General features: G+C 31.9%; 1 protein-coding gene across 18 annotated transcripts in view; it reads right to left on the reverse strand.

The window, feature by feature from the left end:
• Positions 1-21,222, reverse strand: part of tmod (tropomodulin) — a 443,143-nt gene that overhangs the window by 151,432 nt on the left and 270,489 nt on the right. The window contains exon 1 of one of the 18 annotated variants that reach the window (XM_075375734.1): positions 10,181-10,229. The exons of the other annotated variants lie outside the window; for them this stretch is intronic. Within the exon in view, the coding sequence (XP_075231849.1) occupies positions 10,181-10,195 (15 nt within the window). The 5' untranslated portion in view covers positions 10,196-10,229. Of the gene's footprint in view, positions 1-10,180; positions 10,230-21,222 lie in introns of those variants that run through there. 18 annotated transcript variants of the gene reach the window in all.

Below are 21,222 nucleotides of genomic sequence, written 5' to 3' on the forward strand. Positions count from 1 at the left end.
GTAGGTATGAAATAATTTCTTTTTTTTTCAAATTTTTCTTATCCTTAAACATTTGTTAATTGTTATCGTGTTGTTAACTGTAATTAGAACTAAATAATAATAAAAAGTTTCAATTTTTATACGCCTTATGGTATTTACGAACAAAATACGTCACATCAGGAGGTACGTAACTGTTTAACCTTCTTTCAACACCGATTTAGGGACACCGCTACGGTATATCCGTTTCCCAGATTAATGCCAAGAAAACTCTCGCCAACAAAAAATTAATGAATAAAATCGCTAAAGTATTTCGTTGTTTAGCAGTAGAGGTCAAAAACGTATAAAACAATTTTCAGTTTAAAATAAACATTTTATTCTACTATAATTCGTAGATGAAAAATAAACTGTTTAATCGTGTTTGAAACAAATCGATTACCGCACAATAAAAATAAATAGAGAATAAAAAAAGAGATCCTACAAATGTACAAAAGCCGACCGAAAAAATTTTAAATCCGTATCTGTAGATTACAGCCGGCAATTACAGACAATAATCCCCAAAGAAAGCGGACGAGCCATCCGAATTCACTGGAGTGTAGTTGCAATTCTTTATTTTGTTGTTGACTTTCCTTTGTCGTTGTTTTCGTGATTACTATCAACAACGAAAAAATCTAGTTTTGACCACAGCTTTACTAATTCTTTTTTATGGTATCAAATTACGATTTAATTCGTTACAAATTTGTAGTAAAAACAAAATAATATAATAGATTCTCGTAAAATCCTATATATATATATATATATATATATATATATATATGTATACAATAGTCTAGCTATGAGACTCCATCCCCCCCGCACCACAACGCGTTCATTGTCCTCATAGTTGTGAGAATATTAAATATTCTACAAATATTAATTAAAGAAAAAAATAGTCATTCTACTTCATTATATCTCTGTTGCCATGGTGACAGAAATATAATGAAGTAGAGAATTAATTTTTTGTTTCTTAATGAATATATTTAATTCACAACATCGCCTCCAAGGGGACTACGGCCTCGATCTATATCTTAAAACCTTCCCTTGGAAAACACGAATGTATCCTGAAAAATTTAAAGCAATCCTTCAGCTGGTTCTCGAGTGCGGCTGTTGCAAACAAACATTTTTATTAATTTTTATATTAATAATAATAATATATTTTATTTTAATAATTGTGTGTTATGTACACGCACGCGCTCGCACACACACACACACACACAAAATTAATTATAATTATTGTATAGTGCATTAATTGTTTCTATTAATATGCTGATTTTCGTGACGGAGTGGTAGCGTCTCGACCTTCCATCCGTAGGTCCCGGGTTCGCATCCCGGTCAGCGTGGCATTTTTCACGCTTTATAAAATTCATTATCGGTCGAATTCCGGGCAACTCAAGCTTGTAGAGTACTAGAAATGTGGAGCAAAAAAATAAATATATTTAACCTTGAGAAGTCCATCATGATGCTGTTGAAGGGTCCTTTGGCCGCTACACGGCACGCCCGAGTTTCGAAGACCGGCCGTCCTATTAGTTATATCTCGTTGTAACGGTATTTATGTGTAGATGAGAATTTCAGATTCAGGGAGCATTTTCATAGTGTCACTAAGAAGACGTGTGATGCTTTCTTCGGCATTCTTAGGCTGATCCATCCCGATCGGGGACTAAATTTTAAAACAATGAAAATTTTGTAAAAAGATATATGCTAGACGATCATGCTTTACACAGCACCTGTTTAGGCAAACAGAATAAGGTAAAAAAGCTACCGCGACATTCTGTTGAAGGTCTCCTGTTACTGTGACGGAGAGCTACAGGCCTATTTCGCTTGAGGCAGTTTTAGTTATCGCGGGTGTTAAACCAATTGATGCCCTTACATCGGAACGTCAGTTACGTTACCATGCGAAGAAGTCGGGTGAACTGACTGCGCAATGTATTCGGTAAATATAGGATGAAGGTTTTCATCCTATATTCGGTAAATATAGGATTCAGGTGGAATGAGACGGCAGGTGGGCGGTATAGGCACAGTCTTTTTCCAGAAGTAACAGCGTTAAGAGTCGCTTCCTGAATCTCCCCGAACCGATGTGTAACTCAGTTCCTTTCGAGGCATGGCGCATTTCGGGACAGGCTGGCTCGATTTGGCTTGACTGACTCGGGTCAGTGTCCTGAGTGCATAGTATCGGATGATTCTTATCATGTGCTGAACGTCTGCTCAAAATATGAGTTTAGGCGTGCAGAAGTGGTCAGGATGCTTGAGGGTAGTGGTTCGCGTTTAAATCTGCAGGCTAACTGGAAAGTTAGAAATGAGTGGCGCATTATTGAAAGATTTTTAAAGTTTCTGGCGCTCGAACAGATTGCAGAGGGTGTTTAGTATAGAATAGTAGCCTGGGTGCCTAGGGACCAGTTTGGATGTTTTTCTTCCAGAATTGGCGCATTCGGCAATTGTTCCGATCTGATTTTTGTTTGTTATGTTTGTGGGTTCATTAGTAATTTTAGTTGGTTTAGTATGGTAGGTCAAAATTGCGATGCTGCCATCAATTTTTGATGGTATGAGATAAATGTTTTGTTACAACTCAGTTCGTAAATTTTTATTGGTTATCTTTTTCTGATTCGATTTAGGTGATTTTGAAAAATATATTTTGTTAGCTGATGGGTTTTAACACCAATGGAAATCTCTTTCGAGGCATTTGCATCGGTGTCATCCTGATAAGAGGCCGTACTGATGATTAAAATACGTAATCAGGCATTGAGGGTTTGGTAAATGACCTCCGGTAAAGCCCATCAGGGGCTAGGGGGTGGTGTGGCAACCGGGGTCGTCACAAGGCAGGTGTCTTTCCCTATGTGGGTCAGGATAAGTGTAAGCCTGTTATTGTACTATAAATAAATAATAATTATAAGTAATTAAGGATGTACTAGTTAAATCAAATTTGAGTAAGTAAATATGTATTTAAGTAGGATACAAGTTCTAGCTCTCAGCTGTTCTTGCAAACTGCAGATACATTTTACTTTTGTATCGTAAACGTTTAGGTACACAACGGTGAAGAAAAGTAAGGTAAACAAAAAGAAAAGGATCTATCCGCTGAGGAACCGCGAAAAGTACCTTACCTAAGGATCGCTTAAGTTGCTCTTCAATGCGCTCAACACGCTTTATTTTACCCGCTTTGTAAGTTCGATTTATTTTTACTCAGGATGAATGCGGCAAATATTTATCAACGAGTTTGCGCTGAACAGTATAAATATATATTGAAACAGTTTTTTTTTGTTCTGTATAACAAAGAACCATTCAAAAACAGATACAGTCCTTAAAGAAACATCCTTACTAGATCTCAAAATTATGTGGCGTATGGTCATTACTGAACGGTTCAACGGTAGGTAAGATCAAATGTAGAGTAAATTACTGAGGAATTCAAAATAATATTAATTATATAACAACATTATTTGTTATTTCTGCGGCTATCAGTTTATTTTAGAGAATAAAATCCTCGAACAAATTCCTAATGCTGTGCCAACGAATTTTTTTAATATTTTACACATTAACAATTTACACATAATTACAATCGATGGGTTTATTTTTTGTATATACAGAGAAGAACGAGATAAACATTTTTAACGAGTAAAATACATCGTGTCGCATCGGGGAATTCGAACGCAGTACCTTCCGGATTGAATTCAGAGACGCTACCTCTCTCTATGATGAAAAAAAATAAACCGGTATTACGCGATTATACATACAAATATTAAATGTAGATTCATAATTTCATTAGCCTATATCCGAAACGTGTTTCATCGACATACAGATAAATAAACTTGTCCGACTTGATACGGTAATAGTGGGTTCCTTGTAAGGAAATAATCCAAGATGAGTATCTTATATACTGAGTCTGTATTCTTACGAGCTCTGGGTCGTGTCGGTGTGGATCCTATGAAAAGTTAAGGAAGAAGAATACATATAAGGTTTGTGTACATGCAGAAAAAGGAGAATCAGTAAGAAACAGGTATTTGATATAATGTTTAAACCGGCTAAGCCAGCTGTTTTTTTTTTTTTTTAAGGAAGTGCAACATACTATGTTTTATTATGTGTGCATCGACATTCATTAACGATTCATAAAGAAATACAGGTAGGTTACGTGGTGGTGGTCGGAAAGGATCCTGTTGTATACGTGTATCATTAAAGCATTAGGTGTCTAACCTCGTAGCTGAGGTGGGTTCGAGTTGAAAACAACACGGCCTGATTTTTTTTTGTTTTATTATTATTTTTTAGTAGTTGTAACGTGAATGTAGACCACTGTTTCATTCATACATTCGTCGATTTCATTTCATTTCAGTTCATTGTTAAAATTGTAGGTCATGAACACCAGTTAATAGAGGTCGATTGTACTTTTGACTGTCATCATTACACTTTTGTCTCGGTAACCGTCTATATATAATATTTCTTTTACAATCTTTTTACCGTATTTTCTTCTTCTATTGATTATTACCATAACATTCAAAAATAATTTCTTTTAATAAAGTTTATTTATAATTTTTATAAATTCGTTCCGTATAAAAATTTTACGAAAAGTGAAAACAGAGTTTTGTAGTGCTCTAATGTTATAGAAAATATAGTTTACTAAGTTAAAAAAATCTCCATAATTTTTCTTTAAATCTAGGAATTATTCTTTCTTTTTATTTTTATGTAATTCTGTTATTTAGAGAGAAAGTTATTTCAAAAGATTAACAAAATGTTAAATAAAATGAAAAGAAAATGTAATTTAGTATATATATACAGAGTGTATCACGAAGTTCTCCCGGGACCTTATTCTACTCGTGAAAATAATTGAAAAAAAAATATTCTAAATGCTTCGTTTGTGAGTTACAGCTAGAGAAAGATTTTATTCGGATTTCAGCTAAAGGAGTTTTTAGAACGTTAATTAAGGGATAAAATTAGTGATTTTTTATAGTTTATTACTTGAAAAATCGAATAAAATACGTCCCAGATCTGTATCTGCAGTAGTTTTTGAGAAATCTGAGCCGAAACCCAATAAATTGTAGTAAAAACCCATGCTTTTTTATGTTTGACGTAATTAACTGTGTTAATTGAGAAATAAACAAATAAAACTTTTAAACAAAACTTGAAGGAAATTTAATTCTGGACAAAATAGTAAATACTATAAGTTAATAAGTAATACGATAAGTTGAACACGATAAGTTGAATAAAACAAAGAAAAGTAAAAAAAATCCGAATTTTATTTAGAAACAATACATTATTACGTTTGTCAGGAAAGTATTAATGTAAACAAAAACTAAATTTTTTTTCGGTGATGTGAAAAATTTTTAAAAACAAAATTTACTTTAAAAATTTTTGTTGAAAAATTAAAAAACTGGAAATTAAACAATTGTAAAATAAAAGTATTTAGTAATTTTTTAAACCAAATTCAAAAAAAAGAATTTGGTTTTTGTTTACATTAAATAAGTAATTTTCTGACAAATGTAAGAATATTATAATATTAAATTAGAACAGTTTATTCGTAATTTTGAACACAGTAAGTAAATTGAGTAGTTTATTGAAATATCAACATTTGAATAATATTATTCGTGTGTAATTCAAGTTGTACATAGAAAAAGCTTACAGAAAATGAAGCAAGGAGAAAAATAAACATGTTAAGAAGAGCTGATTACACGAGTTAAAATAAGTACTGAACGGCATGGATTAATTTTTAAAAGAGAAACATCAATCTGAAGATAAATTAGAGTAAATTTCCGTTGTTCTGTAACAACGAACAAATTTGAGAAACATAAATAAGTTAGTGCAATACAATATGCGAGAGAATTTTCTTATTTCGGTTGCAAAATTACTATGAAGGGAGGAAAAATATAGATGATCAAAAGCAAATCAGGATGAACAAGGAGTTTTCGTACAGGAAAGAAATCTGCTAGTATGAAATATAGGAAAGAGAAATAATTTGGAAACTAGAGGAAACTGATTTTGGATTCTAGAGCTTGAAATCTGAAAAATGATCATACAAACGCATGCCCCAAAGCATGAATACTCTAAAGTTGAGCATTATATACATGTCGATATTAACGGGGGAAAAATATATAAATTGAATAATTTTATATACTTTTCTATTACGTTAAAAAAAGTCATAAACAATATTACCGTTTAATTTTTTTTTGTAGAAAAAAGGCAAAATTTAAGCATACTTTTTTTTAGTATTAACCGAACAACTTTTAACATTAGTTCCGAAAATTACTAAATGCTAATGTAACATATCCATATTACCAAAAATCGTACTTGAGTATTTATTATATTTAGACTGATTGGTCCAATCAAATTAACTTAAAGAAAAACCTAAGTCTAGATAAATTGTTATCTAGACTTTTATAAGTGGAAGTGATAAAGGGGCTTATAATAAACGTAAAAAAAAAATAAGTACGTGAAAGGAGGTGATTTGGGGGGCTGTAAAAAAAATTTTCCAATACCTAAGTTGTAGATCATGCAAAAATCTACTACTTTTGTAGAGTTCACTTCCTAACATAAACCTCAAAATTTCCGAGAAAAATGCGAAAAATCTTTTCTTTTTTTTGGTTTTTTATTTTTAATATCCCCAAAAATAATTTAATTTTGACGAAACTTGGTGAAGTATACCTTTCTTTGTCTTAATAAACCAGAAATATTTAACGTCAAATTTCGCCATAAATCGCAAGAATACCAATTTTGACCCCTTTAAAACTCCCTTAATCTACCCTCCACCACCCCCGCTCAAGCATTTATTTTTTTACGTTTATTATAAACCCCTTTACCATTTTTACTTATAAAAGTCCAGGCAACATTTTTTTCCCCTCTAAATGAGTTATTTCGATCGGTCTAGATGTACAATGCTCAATCTTAATATATTTATGTATACAAGTACATTACTTGTGTAATATTATCTCGAAAATAAAAGTATAAAATTATTTGTCAACTTCTCATTTTTACGTTTGTGTGTAAAAACATAGTGTTTGTATTTATATCTGAGGAAAATGCGTTCCCGACGCAAACTCGGTCGGGAGGCGTATCATATGTACCGAAAATAGTATGTAATATGAAAAAATAGTATGTACCGTATTGAATACAGAAAATGTTAAGGTACACAGTCTTACTGGTTACCAGATCGTGTAAAATTATTATATTATTGTTTACCTAAAATACAGAAAATAATTTAGAAAAATAACTATTTAATATTTGTTTTTACACTACAAATGATTTGAAACATGAGATAATTAATACGTATTTTATGAGTAATAAAAATATTATTTATTTAAACTGTACGGATTAAATAGTTTTTATTACTTACTATGAGATAATACTATACTGTAATGTTAACATAAATGAATAACGACTCAAATGATGATGTAATCTGGTAATCGTAATGGTAAAGAAATCTTATATGACTGAATAAAGTTTTAGGTTGCCAGTCGCAATTTTCCATAGATGAAATGTTATCTTTGGTTCGAGAACACAATTTAAGTAAATTTAATACAAACTATAATTCAGCTTTTTTTACATTAATTTTCACACTTGAAAACAGAATGGCTAGGTCTTATCGAGATCTAGCGACTCGAAATTACAATTTTAGTCAGCGACTCAAAATATTACAATTGGAAAATAAACTGTAAAAGAGAAAACAAGATCATTAACGATATAAATTTAAACATTCAACGAAAATTAATGGAGTAATCAGGATAAACTTACGCTTAAAATAATTCTTCAAATTTTAATAAAATCACGGGTGAAAGAATCACTCAAATCGGTCCAACAGTACTTTGGATTTTAAGTAAACGTCTGTACTTAAATACACTCGATTGTTCTGAGTGCCCCATGAAGAGGTTAGGTATACGCCTTTGATTTAGTATCACTCATTCCCCCACTGTTGAAACTTCACAGACCTTTTAACGAAGGTCCGAAATATGTTCTGTGAAAATATCAAACTTCTGGCATTTATAGAAACAAACAGGCGGCTATCAAATAAAAACTTCAATTTTAATAAAATAAAATTTTGAAAAACAAAATTTTTATTCATTACAAAATAGTTGGTAAAAATGATTAAAAACAGATTATGCATTGTTAAACAACTGTTCAGATTTAATAAAAGAAGTTAATAATTAGTCATAATCTTAATTATCTGTTTTTAATTATTTTGGTTCTCCGGGCGGGTTGCCCTGGCGGGCGGGGTCTCGGAATGGGATTGTTAGGTGTCCAAAATTGATTACCTCTTGTACAAAAATATTTTTCTTTGAATGATGATTGATATAACGAAAGTTAAATTAGTAATTTAACTCTAGAAATTGGGATTAAGAATAGAATAGAATAGAGTAGAACAGAATCGGGATTTTCCGTTAGTGATCGATACATTCCGGTGTCTAATTTTTGGTTATAGTTTATTATTTTATGAAGAAAAAAAATCACATAAAAAAAAAATAAATATTAATACATATATATATAATACACACGATATATAATAATATAACAAATATACACCTGACCACCACGAGACATGTACTAACGAATCGGGATTTTCCGTAAGTGATCGGTACATTCCGGTGCTAAGATAACGGGGACGGACACACATTCAAACCCACATAAAAATGTCCTTTAGAAGGGTAGGATTGTCATCTATTCTTAATCATTTTTACCAGCTATTTTTAATGAATAAAAAATGTCGTTTATTTAAAATTGATGTTTTTATTTGAAAGCCGCCATTTTCTTTTTATGAATCTTAGAAGGTTGAAATTTTCACAGAACATATTTAGAAACTTCGTTATAAGGTCTGTAACGTTTCAATAGAATCGATCGGGGAAAAGGTGAGTGAAACTAAATCAAAAGCGTTTACCTCTTCGTGGGAAACACGGCATATATTTACATTTCTTTTTTTCTTTTACAGGAATATCACTTATTATTTCTCGATAAAAATAGATATTATTCGCGTAATTTTCTACAGTAATGGTAATTTTTAATTACGATTTACATTTTCAATAAAGCAATAAATTTTAAAGGAAAACAATGATACAGAGTCGCTAGTTCATTCAGTACGATAGATAGAGACAAATTAGGAGGAAGAGAAAATTAGAATAAGATGTAACGAAATAGAAAAGTATGTTTTAACATGAAGTACTTAATTTAAAAACAGCTTGTGTATTTGTATTCAATATTCTGTAGCACGTCGACTGAGATCAAATGAGTGCACACGTTTTTTTTTACTGTCCTTTTAGCACATCAACTATCTAGCTCTGTATATTGTCGCTTTAAATTTATTATCATGGTAACGACTTATTCATCGACTCGCATCCTTTCATAATCATTCAATCACAAATACTTATCATTTAAAAATTTTTTTTTCTTTAGAAGAATCTGAAGAACCTTAAAGGAGGCAGTTCTATTTCAGAGTTAAATGATTCAAAAACAAAATAGCCTTTTGTAACGGGTAAGATCGGAAGAAATGAAAAAGACAAGTACAATATTAATTAGAATTTGTCGGTATAGTGTGGATAAAATTAAATATCACGCTGTACACAGAATAAACAGCCTGATATTGATCGGAATAATTAAAAATAAAATAAACCAATAATAATAAGTGTAAAAAAGAAGAAAAAATTTTCTTCTTTGATTGATTACAATCAAAAGGGAAGGTGCACAACTAGATGTTACAACAGTCCTTCATCTAAAATTTCAACATTCTACGGCTAATCATTTTTGAGTTTTGCGAGATACGTACGTATAGACGTCACGCCGAAACTAGTCAAAATAGATTCAGTGTTAATCAAAATGAATATATCCGTTGAAATCTCAAAACTGAAATTTTTCGCGATTACAATAAGTAAACGGAAGTAAAAAAGGTAGCACGTTTTGAAATAAATTTTATAGTCCAGTAATTGTTATTTCATAAACAACCATGAATAAAAATACCACGGACAGTAGACAGAGATTTAATTTTAAAACAAATTTTAATACAAAGTGTAAATTTAATTATTTAAAATAGGCGGTAGTCTTCAGAATTGAGATTCTATTTAAATTTGTCGTCAATCTGGCAATTAACAATAATATTAAGTACACTTCAAAAAATCTTCATTAAAAAATTTGTATTAATCAAAATTATAAAAAACTATTAAAAAAAATAAATAAATATTAGATGTGTTAGGTGTTGTATAAATCTTACCCATTTTACAACCATTATTTTACATGGAGGTTTTGTGCTAATCCAACTGCATTTTTTTTATTACATTTACCTGAAAAAAAGTAAAATAAACATTTTATTATAAAATACAAACGTTTTTATTTAAAATGAAATAAAAATATTAAAATATTTATACAGAATAACCCATTACAACTGGGTTTATTAATTAATTTATTTACTGACCTTATTTATTTTCATTTCAGGGCGGCTATGAAGGGACAAGAAAAGCGAAACAGTTCCGACAATTTTAAATTTGAACTATTCAAATTTATGATATTATATTACAATTTTCCACTGAATTCTCTTTAAGCACAGTTGTTCTATCGGGGTAGAGTTCAGGGAATAGTGTACGGCAACAAAACGTCATAGATAGCAAAATTTAGTCATTTTGTTGCATCAATTGGTATTCCTTGTGTGTCACCCTAGGTCCTGCGTTTTATCACTACACTATGCGTCAACTGAGCTTTAAAAATTTTAACGAGTAATAATGAATATAAGTGTAAAAATATCACAGTATAGTTTTGCACGAGTCGATTCAACGATGGTGGGAGAGAGGGGGGGAGTTGATTGTACATGCCCGATTGGTCGCATGATGATCGCTAATACACAGTCTTATCCAGACCTAATTTGACGATTTCGCTGTTATATCTTTACGGTAAGATAACTTTGACATAATGTAAATTTATAAGCCCCATACTCAGAGTAGTAATAGATAAGTGGTTTAAATAAATCGTACCCGAAAGAATCCTTAATATAATCAACAAAATTATACAAGTCTTCTAAGAGTATGAAGAAATGAAGGGAACTCTTATATGCTTTTTTCACCGAGTTGACTGTATTACTGCACAAAGTAATTGTGTTACAGACATGTTGGTGACATTAGATGTACAAGTGAAACGTTCATTCCGTTCAGTACAATAAATAGCTGTTAAGTGAATATCAAAGAAATTAATTCTTAAAGTATCACTTACTTTCGATCAATCTTGAAAGTAACATTTTCTTCCGATCGCTTTATGTAGTTAAACTGTAAAATATATGACTATAAAAAATAAATATTACCATATATATATATATATATATATATATATTTATAGTCATACATATTTATTTTGGTCACTGCAGTTCTCTTAATATATATCAAAGGACTAATACGCCGATCTCTGGGCGCGGAGTGGTAGCATCTTGGTCTTTCAACCGGAGATCGCGGGTTCGAATCCCGGTAAGGCATGGCATTTTTAATACGCTACAAAATTCCATTCCCATATCCCACGCACAAGCTTTAAAGTTATGTGGCGATATCATCAAGCAAAATAAGAAAAAATAAATAATCCGACATTTCGGGTGACAAGACAATTTGGGCGAAGAATTAAAACCGGCGTCTCAAAATGTATCCGTATAGATTTAAAATTTCATCAATATTAAATAATGAATGTTCCAAAATTCACGCAAGATTTGAATTTTCCACGAAAAGTGCGTAAAGACCGCCAATGAAAAAAAAAGACAGCGTGGAAGCTGACAGTTCAGGGTTATTAAAAATGGAGCGCTACACGAAAGAGTAACGCGTTTTCTACGGAGAGCAATATTTAAAAAATTATGAAGGTTTGGTAGCTACAGTTCGAAATTTTCGTATAAAATATGGTCGGAGTAGTGATTTAACTTCATCAACTGTGAATAGATTAATTAAAAAAATTTGGGTTCAGAAAATCCACGAGTATTTTGTTGAGAAACAAATCCATCCACAATGTGTCAATGTTTGATGCGGATTTTGAGCTCAAGGCATCAACGGACTATTCTTCTTCGAAAATGCGGCTGGTCAGGCAATAACAATTAATGGTGCTCGCTATCACGACATGATAATCCAGCTTTTTGTGCCTAAATTACAAGATATGGATGTGGACGAGGTGTGGTTTCAACAAGATGGTGCAATACTGCCCGAGAATCAGTTCAATTACTGCACGAGTCATTTCCTGGTCGTGTAATTTGCCGTGGTGATCAGAAATGGCCGCCGAGATCATGTGACTTAACGCCGTTGGATTTTTTTCTTTGGGGTTTTTGCCTAGTCTAAGGTTTATGCCAACAAGCCCACGATCACCCGCGTCATGAAGGAGAAAATTGAGCTAAACTAAAACTAACCACAATTGAGCTAAACTAAATTTAACCACATTTATGCAAAACGGTCATGGAAAATTTTAAGAAAAGAGTGCGTATGTGCCAGCAAAGCCGTGGAGACCATTTACCTTGTATGCTATTCCATACATAAACCTATATTTTATACTTTATGAATTAATAAAAAAATTACAATTTTTAATTAAAAACCTGTGTTTTCTTCAAAATCAATTCTTGCATCTATATTGAGGAACTCTATATTACTGTACGATTTAATTATGTTGAAAAACAAGAAAATATATTCGATTACTAGCAAATTTAAATAAATTTTCAAAATTACAGAGCAGGTATTAAAATCATTCATAATTACGCTTTGCCTACAATATAAGGCATGTTATTAAAGTAAGGTCCATTTCGAATTTGCTGTCTACAAATACGATGTAAGCAGTGACACTAACATAACTCAGTTATTTCGATCAATAGTCACTCGTTAACAACAATAGTTTGTCATTTTGTTCTTATTTGTGTATATTGAACCATTTAAAATGACGGTTAAAACTCGTGATCCCATCGAGTGTGGAGTACGAAGATTAATCCTATTTTTGATGACAAAATCGATTCTACTGTTGAAATTCAAAGGCAAATTTGTTTATTAAGAGTGACGCTTTAAATAAGACAGTGGTACAGTTCAATTCGAGAAGGCAACGAACGTTCACGATGAAGAACGTAGCGGCCGGCCATCGATGATAACAAGGATGATTTGACTGAAAAAGTCAATAAACAAATTCGAGAAAACCGGCGCTTCACAGTGTGATAATTGTCTTTGATGTTTCACGATCTTTGACTTATGAAGTTTTGATTGAAAAATGGGCTACAATAAGTATCATGTCCCAGATAGATGACGAATATATTAACCGACACAGATAAGGAAAATTATTTTTTGGTCAGCGAATGAATTTTTGCAGTGTCACGAAAATGAAGGTCACGAAAATTGTTCGATCGCATTGTTACCGGAGATGAATTCTGGTTATTCCAACTTCGAGAAAAATTAGCATCGATGCCATGGCAGCGTCATAATTTTCTTGAACGAAGAAGTTCGATCAAGAACGTTTGGTAAAAAAGCCTATAAAACTGTTTCTTTTTTCCTACAAAAAGGGTGTCTTACTTGTCAAATTTAGTGATCGCGGAACTACTGTGAATACCGATACGTATTGCGAAACGTAAAAAAATCTTAGAAGAGCTATAAAAAACAAAGTCGGGAAAGTTATCCCCCGGGATTTTGTTTTTGCATGACAATGGCTATCACACACGGCAAATCAGACCGTGAGGAGTTTGGAAAAATTTCGTTGCAAACTATTCAATCGTCCACCGTATAGCTCTGACTTAGCTACCAGTGATTATTTTCTTTTTCATCGTTTTAAACAGCGTTTTATATCACAAAGATTTTATGATGACGAAATTGAAAAATGGCGTTAGTGCGTACTTTAGATTGTTGGTGACGGAATTTGTTGAACAGGGAATGAAGAAGTTAATGAAATACTATGAAAAATGTATTGAAGTTGAAGGCAGCTATGTAGAAAAGTAGTAAATAAATGTAATATTTATGCGTAAATAATAAAGTTTGTTTATATCTTTCAGTTTTGATTTTGGGTAGATTTCATAAGAAAGCTACCTATTATAATGGTACCATGATTCGACTTCCGGAAAATTTCGACATATCTTATCATTTCACATTCTCCAGACCCCAAAACATCTCAAAAGTTTATATATATATTTTGTGTGGATACAATAACTGCCGTAATTTTGTGCCAATCACCTTCAAATTGCGGGGTCATGAAAATGAAGGTGGTGAACTGTTTGACCACATCGTAACCGAAGCATCTAGTTATTCCAGTTCCTTAAAAATAACTCGTCCCAAAATCTCGGTAGAGTTTGTTAAGGACCAAAATCGAATCATGGGAGTGGAAATGGGGGGGAGGAGCTTTTCCATAAAAAACAAAATATCGCTATAACTTTCTTATTAAGTAAAATAACGAATTAGTTTAAAGTTCTTACTATTCTTTGGTTAAGGGCCTGAAACTTAACTAAGTAAACTTTTTTTATATCACTAACCATTGGTCCAGGGGGTTGAAAAAATGGGGTTTCGAAGAAAAAATCATACCTGTCTTAATAGGCACGGTATTGAATCGGTTTAAAGTGGTCGTTAGTCCTCTAAACATTACCTAAAACTTTTGTCTGAAACAATTTTTGATATGATCAACCCTTACGGCAAGGGATGACCAAACTGTTGCTGGAATTGTAAGAAGATTGGGCTTATCGTATGCTAAACAACGTTTTTTTACACGCAACCATTGTCGTATTGAGTAAATTTGAAGTTTTTCTTAATTTTAAGGTGGTAATCTTTTTTATCCCCTACTTAGCACCGGTGAAATCTACCTCCTCTTTCCGGCGTGCCGAAGGTATTTTTTTTTTTAAAACGAACCTTACTTTAAAAAACTCCATCCATAATTTACACTAATAAATTACAATTACTTTTTTTTGTTAGTACGTAAATATTTTTTTCGTTTTGTTTACACATAGTTTCTCATCAACTAGAAGTAGTAAAAATAAATAAAGATAGGATAGTAGGTTACAGAAAAATAATAACGATAATATAACAAAAAATCGGTGATCAGCAACTGTGACAGAACATTTGTCTATCATTGTGTCTGTAAAGGTGTAGAAATAGTTTAATATAACAGCTATCTGTATAAAATTTTCTTCACGAGTTAAATAATTACTGCTCTGTATAACCGTCTGGGAATATACATTTTCTCCCCACTTGACATTGTTTCTATGTCACATCATACTACGTAACTAATTTTGTGTTAATTAATAACTGTAACGCTGCACGAGTTCACAGTATTGTGTGATCTCATTCATTTTTCATTATGTACGACGTTAAGTAATTAATTATATAAAATAATAACCGTTGAAACAGCCTTTCTTCGACCGAATCGTTATTATTATTCTAATCATAAAAAAAATATGTTACAATTCAAAGTATGACTATTATAAAACAAATCGTTTATTAATTAAATTAATTTTACTTGTAATTTACAAACAACATATTATTATTTCAGTACACTATTATTTTATTCACCATCTCGATATATGTATATATATATATGTGTGTGTGTGTGTGTGTGTATACAGTATATATATATATATATATATATATATATATATATATATATATACACACACACACACACAGAGTGTTTCACGAGGAATCTGCAATACATTACAAGCGTATTCCGCCTATCAAAACAATGAAAAAAGTTCATATAAACATAGTTCTGGAAACGCTTCGTCAGCGAGTTACGTTAGCGAAAGATTTCACCTGGATCTCAGCTCCCCAGTGAAATGAGGTCGTACTGAAATTTTTTGACCTGATAAATTCAATAAAATAGATCCCACAACTGTATCTCCTTTACCCTTTAAGATATCTGACTTAAAACCCAAAATTAGGGGCCCAAAAAACAACTTTTTAATGTTTAGCTTAAAATAACTTTGTTAAATAAGCAATAAATACATAAACGTTGTTACAAAACTTATAGAGAATTTAATTCTCAAAAAAGTGACGTACTAAAGGTCTATAAATACTGAACAAATTTGTTTTTATTGAAAACCAAACACAACTAAACGTAGCTGACACAACTGTAGTTGTGGTTGGAAAACAATTAATACTTTTTACTGTAATTGTGTGCCGCTATGAGTGCTGCTCTATCTACATAGAAGCCACCTACTGTATGTTCCAATGCAAAAGTTATTGGTTATGTTTTTACATATTGTTTTATAATAATGTTTAGCGGTATGAAGTTCAACTTGAAATAATACTGAGAAGAGTAGCAATTGTTAGCTACTAAGTGTGTTTGGTGTGATAACGTTCATATTTGTCACTTTTTTATTTTATTTTATTCTGTTCTTTAAGTTAATCTACAATAACAATGAAATATGCGGTATAAATTTACGAACAAGTAATATGAAGATATACATTTTGTCTACGGGTTCTGCAGTGGTAATGCTTATGAAGTTGTTGAAGAATATCGTATAGGATCTCCTAATCGAATTATTCCCAACACACAGATATTCCCAAAATACTGGGAGAACGTGGGTCACTTGTATTGCATTCTGAACCGAAACGCAACTGTCACGGACAGATATTGCCTATGATACAGCGAAGTCATTCAACAGATACACGAAGATTATCTGCACGAATACATATTCCGCAAGTTAGCATATGGAAAACAATACACTGTGAACATCTTTATCCACACCATCTTCAGAGTGTACAAGATCTAAAAGAACGTGATTACAATCAGAGAATTAATTTCTGCCGTTGGTTACTGGATAACAATGTATTAGAAACTCAAATACTTTTTCGTGATGAAGCAACATTTACACGTAATGGTATAAACAATTCAAGAAACAATCATATTTGGAATGACACCAATCCACACGCCACCTCAAAATCAAACTACCAATGTCGATAAATGTTAGTCGATAAATGTCTAGTGCGGTACAGTTGTAAATATTCTGATCGGATCTTTCTTCCTTAATCATCAACTGTGTGGGGAGGCCTATCTAAATATTCTTCAAAATGAACTTCCTATACTTTTAGAGGATGTTTCACTGGTACCGCGAAGAGTTATGCATTTCCAACATGATGGAGCCCCCAGCACATTTTGATCGCCGTGTAACTCAGCATCTTAATGAAACATTCTCAAATAGATTGGCCAAGGAGGACCAATAGCATGGTCAGCCAGATCACCTGATTTGAACCCGTTAGATTTCTTTGTATGGGGACACTTGAAGTTATTAGTGTATGCTCAAAAATCCAGCAATAAACTTTTACAAAGAATCATGGTTACCGTCCAAGAAATAAAAAACAGCCCACGAATGTTGGAGGAAGCAGCGGCGCCTTAAATCGTCGCGCTGAAATATGTATTGCCAACGGAGATAGACATTTTAAGCAGCTAATGTAATACTCACTGTAAGTTTATCGAATTAAATAATTTAAATGAAAAATACTGTGGAATATTTAAATGAACATTTGGTTAACATTATTTAGAGACAAATAGACTTAAAATTTAAATTTTCGTTTGTAGTGTTCAGTTTTCATAACTGTTTAGTTTTGATTTTCAATAAAAACGAATTTTAAAACATTGTGTTCAGTGTTCATATACGTTGGTTATATCACTTTTTTAAGAATTAAATTCTCTATAAGTTTTGTAGAAAAAATTTACGCATTTATTATTTATTCAAGATAGCTATTTTAAGCTAAACATTAAAAAGTTGTTTTTTGGACCCCTAATTTTGGGTTTTATTAAAACCCAAAATAAACCAAAATGGTTATATTAAAAACTAAAGGAGACACAGTTGTGAGTCCTATTTTATTGAATTTTTTAGCTCAAAAACCATAGAAAAACCATTAATTTTGCCTCTCAATTAACGTCCAAAAAATTTCAGTACGATCTCATTTCACTGGGGAGGTGAGATCCAGGCGAAATATTTTGCTAGCCGTAACTCGCTAACGAAGCGTTTCCAGAACTATATTTATATGAAATTTTTTCATTGCTTTGATAACCGGAATACGCCTGTAAAGTATTACAGATTCCTTGTGAAAAAACGTTGTGTGTATATATTTATACATTTTTATGTACTTGCTTTATATGAAATTAATTTAACCGGTTGGATGCAGTTTACTATGTCCGTAAATAGCATCAACTTTTACAGTCATTAAACACTAATAACTACCGTCATGACGTGAAAGTACATTGATGTCGTTTAACTTGGGTGACAAGAGGCGATCCGTTAATTTAAAGCAATCAATAATTTATCCTCATATTTCACACCCTAATGCTTCCTAGATATTCCCTGGACCGTTTCAGATGGGAAACCATTGAATCGGAAAGAAATGCAATTTACCGTCTTACTCGATACCCGAATTCCTCTTCCTTTTATATGTTGCGCTAATTAAACAATTTCGAAATATCGTTTTAAACATTAAACCTACTCTACGTACTACTTTTTTAATTTTACTCCACATAGCGGAGAAGTATGACCGTTTGTAGCCGATCTATAAATGCTCTGTAATCTGTTACATTATACGATTAATAAAACGAATTATATGTTATTATTGTATTACAAGTTTAAGTGAACGAACGGCGATGACAGACGGAGGTTTCAATTAGGGAGATAGAAGACCGTTCTGTTTACGAGTACAACTGGAACCTGAGAAAAAAATAATCATTCTCCATGTACCGGAAACACGATCCAACAACAAAATAAAAATAAAATCTTCCGTAGTTCTACGCAAGAAGACCGAATTTTCGTTATTTTATTTTGTTTGAAAAGGTATCAAGTGATTCTAATCTAAAATCTTACAAAAAAATGAGAAAAAAGAGGTATAATTTTTTTAATTTATTTGATATTAAAATATATTTTCTGTTTATAAGAAAATAAATTATTATAACCGTAATTTGATGAAAAAGTTTAAAAAATTATTTTCTTAAATAAATAAATATATTTAAAACGATTTATTCAAATATTTAAATTTTAAATCTTGTTTTAGTAAATTAACAAACTTGTGCTACTATGTATTGGTAAATACATAAAACATTTATAAAAAGGAATGTCGACGTTCAACCTTAGTTAACTGCTTTTATCCGGATTTAAATACTTGGATACCGGTGGACTTCGGTAGTTGGGGTTCAATTAACCACACGTCTCAGGAATGGCCAACCTGAGTCTGAACAAGACTACATCTCATTTACAAGTTATACATATCATCCTCATCTGAGTAAGCCGCCGAAGAGGGGGGGCGGTTACTTATTGTTCACTATATAGTTGAGCAAATTGCAACGTACACATTACGAAAATAAAAAAGTTCAAACTTGTAACATCGTACCAAACCACCGCTTCTAACTTGCTCTGCTCAAATTTTTTCGATCTCAAAATGAGCGTAACTCAAGGACAACTCAACCAATCTTCATCAAATTTTCCCAAGCATAACTTCAATTACCTTACTACAGTATATCTAAATTTAAATGTAATTGATCCAGTAGTTTTGAAGATTTTTAAACCGCAAAATGTCAGCTTTAAATTGAGCGAATTAACCATAACTCAAGAACGACTGAACCATAACTCAACCAGCCATTATATAACTGGTTGTTTATTTTTGTTATGGTCATTACGTTCTTAAGTCAGCAGATGAGAAGAATACTACGCCAGCACACCTTCAACAAGCTCCCAAACACCCAGCCAAAAAGATGTTTTAGGGATGTTTTACACATGACGGCCAGGAGCACTTATGCCTGCGGATGGGATGATGAAATCGGATTAATACATTAACATATGCCAAAGGAAAATAGTTCCACTTATGCAGAAGAACTCAGAACTCATTTTCCATCAGGATCTTGCACCATGTCACACGTTAAAGAAAGCAAAGAGTTCTTCAAAAACCAAAACATTCGAGTGTTCTAGTGGCCAGCGAACTCCCCCGACCTGAATTCTATTGAAAATGTATGGGCCATACTAAAAAGAAGATTTGGGAAAATGAATTGTAGCGCAAAAACTGAACTTATTAGTTCAGTGATATAGCATTGGTTTCGAGATGAGAAAATCAAAATCATTGTTCTATCTTAGTGAAATAAATGCCAAAGAGGATTAATGAGGTAATTAAAAACAAAGGAGGACACATTAACTATTAAATTTGAGTAAGTTTGACAATTAAATATTTTTTCTTTTAAAAATAAAATTTTCTGTTAAAAATCCTGTATTCGGATTAATCTTTTCGCCACTGTACATTTGAAGGAAACTGATCTAATAGTTTTGGATATTTTTGAGCCACAATAAAGTTACATACAAGCCTGTATGTAAACTTATAAGGAAACCCCAATTTAAATGAATTTTATTTTTGTACTCATCATAATTCGTAACGTAAAGAAAATTAATTTCCCCTCTCACTACCACAAAGCAATCGAAAGTAATTCAGTACTTTTGTTCAAAAATTCGATAAAACTGTTTCTACATAAGTTTACCGATTAGCCTAAAAATCGTATTAAAAAAAAAAAAAATACAATTTATTATCTTCACCGTCGAAGAAGATAGATGATGATATTAATGTGAAATTTAAACTCTTCGTAATGACACAGACAACCAAATCTGGTAATATTATTATTTTTTTCAAAAATTGATATTGCGATCGATCTCAGTAACTCGGTGACTCACGCAAGATGACCAAAATCGTTTTGAAAAGTTCTTTAAAAACATTTTATTATACGATGCCTCTTTATAAAAAGTTTGATTATCATATTAAAAAATTTGACTCGTATTTGACACAAACCTACCGTATTTGAAATGTTACTGTATTTAAATATACTACTTTATTTTAAATGTAACGTAAGAAGTTACATTGATACATCGGTAATCATGAAGATCCCTGGAGACAAAAATATCGTATTCGTTTTATCAGTATGTAAGCTAATGTCAACTACAGTTTTGGATTTTTAAATACGTTGGACATTCTGCAGATCGCTAACGAACAGTTATTTCCATTCCTAAGAACGGGGTAAAGGGTTACGATTCTGTAAACGGAAGATTTGTCGTATACCGTTCAAGGCGTTTTTATGAATTTGGACAGACAGATAAGCGGCGATTCCGAGTTCTCGAAGACCTTTCTTGGCATATCGTCGAGTCTGGTTTTCAAAAGTTTACGAAATTTTAAACAAAGTTTAAAAGGAATAAACAGTAAAACAAAAATGATATCTACGAATGTTTTATCATCATAATTATAAACACAAAAATATATTTTATAATCGAGTGATCCCTTTCATTCATTGTTTAACCGCATAAACGGGAACGAATATTGAAGG

Source organism: Lycorma delicatula, chromosome 9 (genome assembly GCF_047948215.1).
Source record: "Lycorma delicatula isolate Av1 chromosome 9, ASM4794821v1, whole genome shotgun sequence".
In the NCBI taxonomy this organism is placed as follows: Eukaryota; Metazoa; Arthropoda; class Insecta; order Hemiptera; family Fulgoridae; genus Lycorma; species Lycorma delicatula.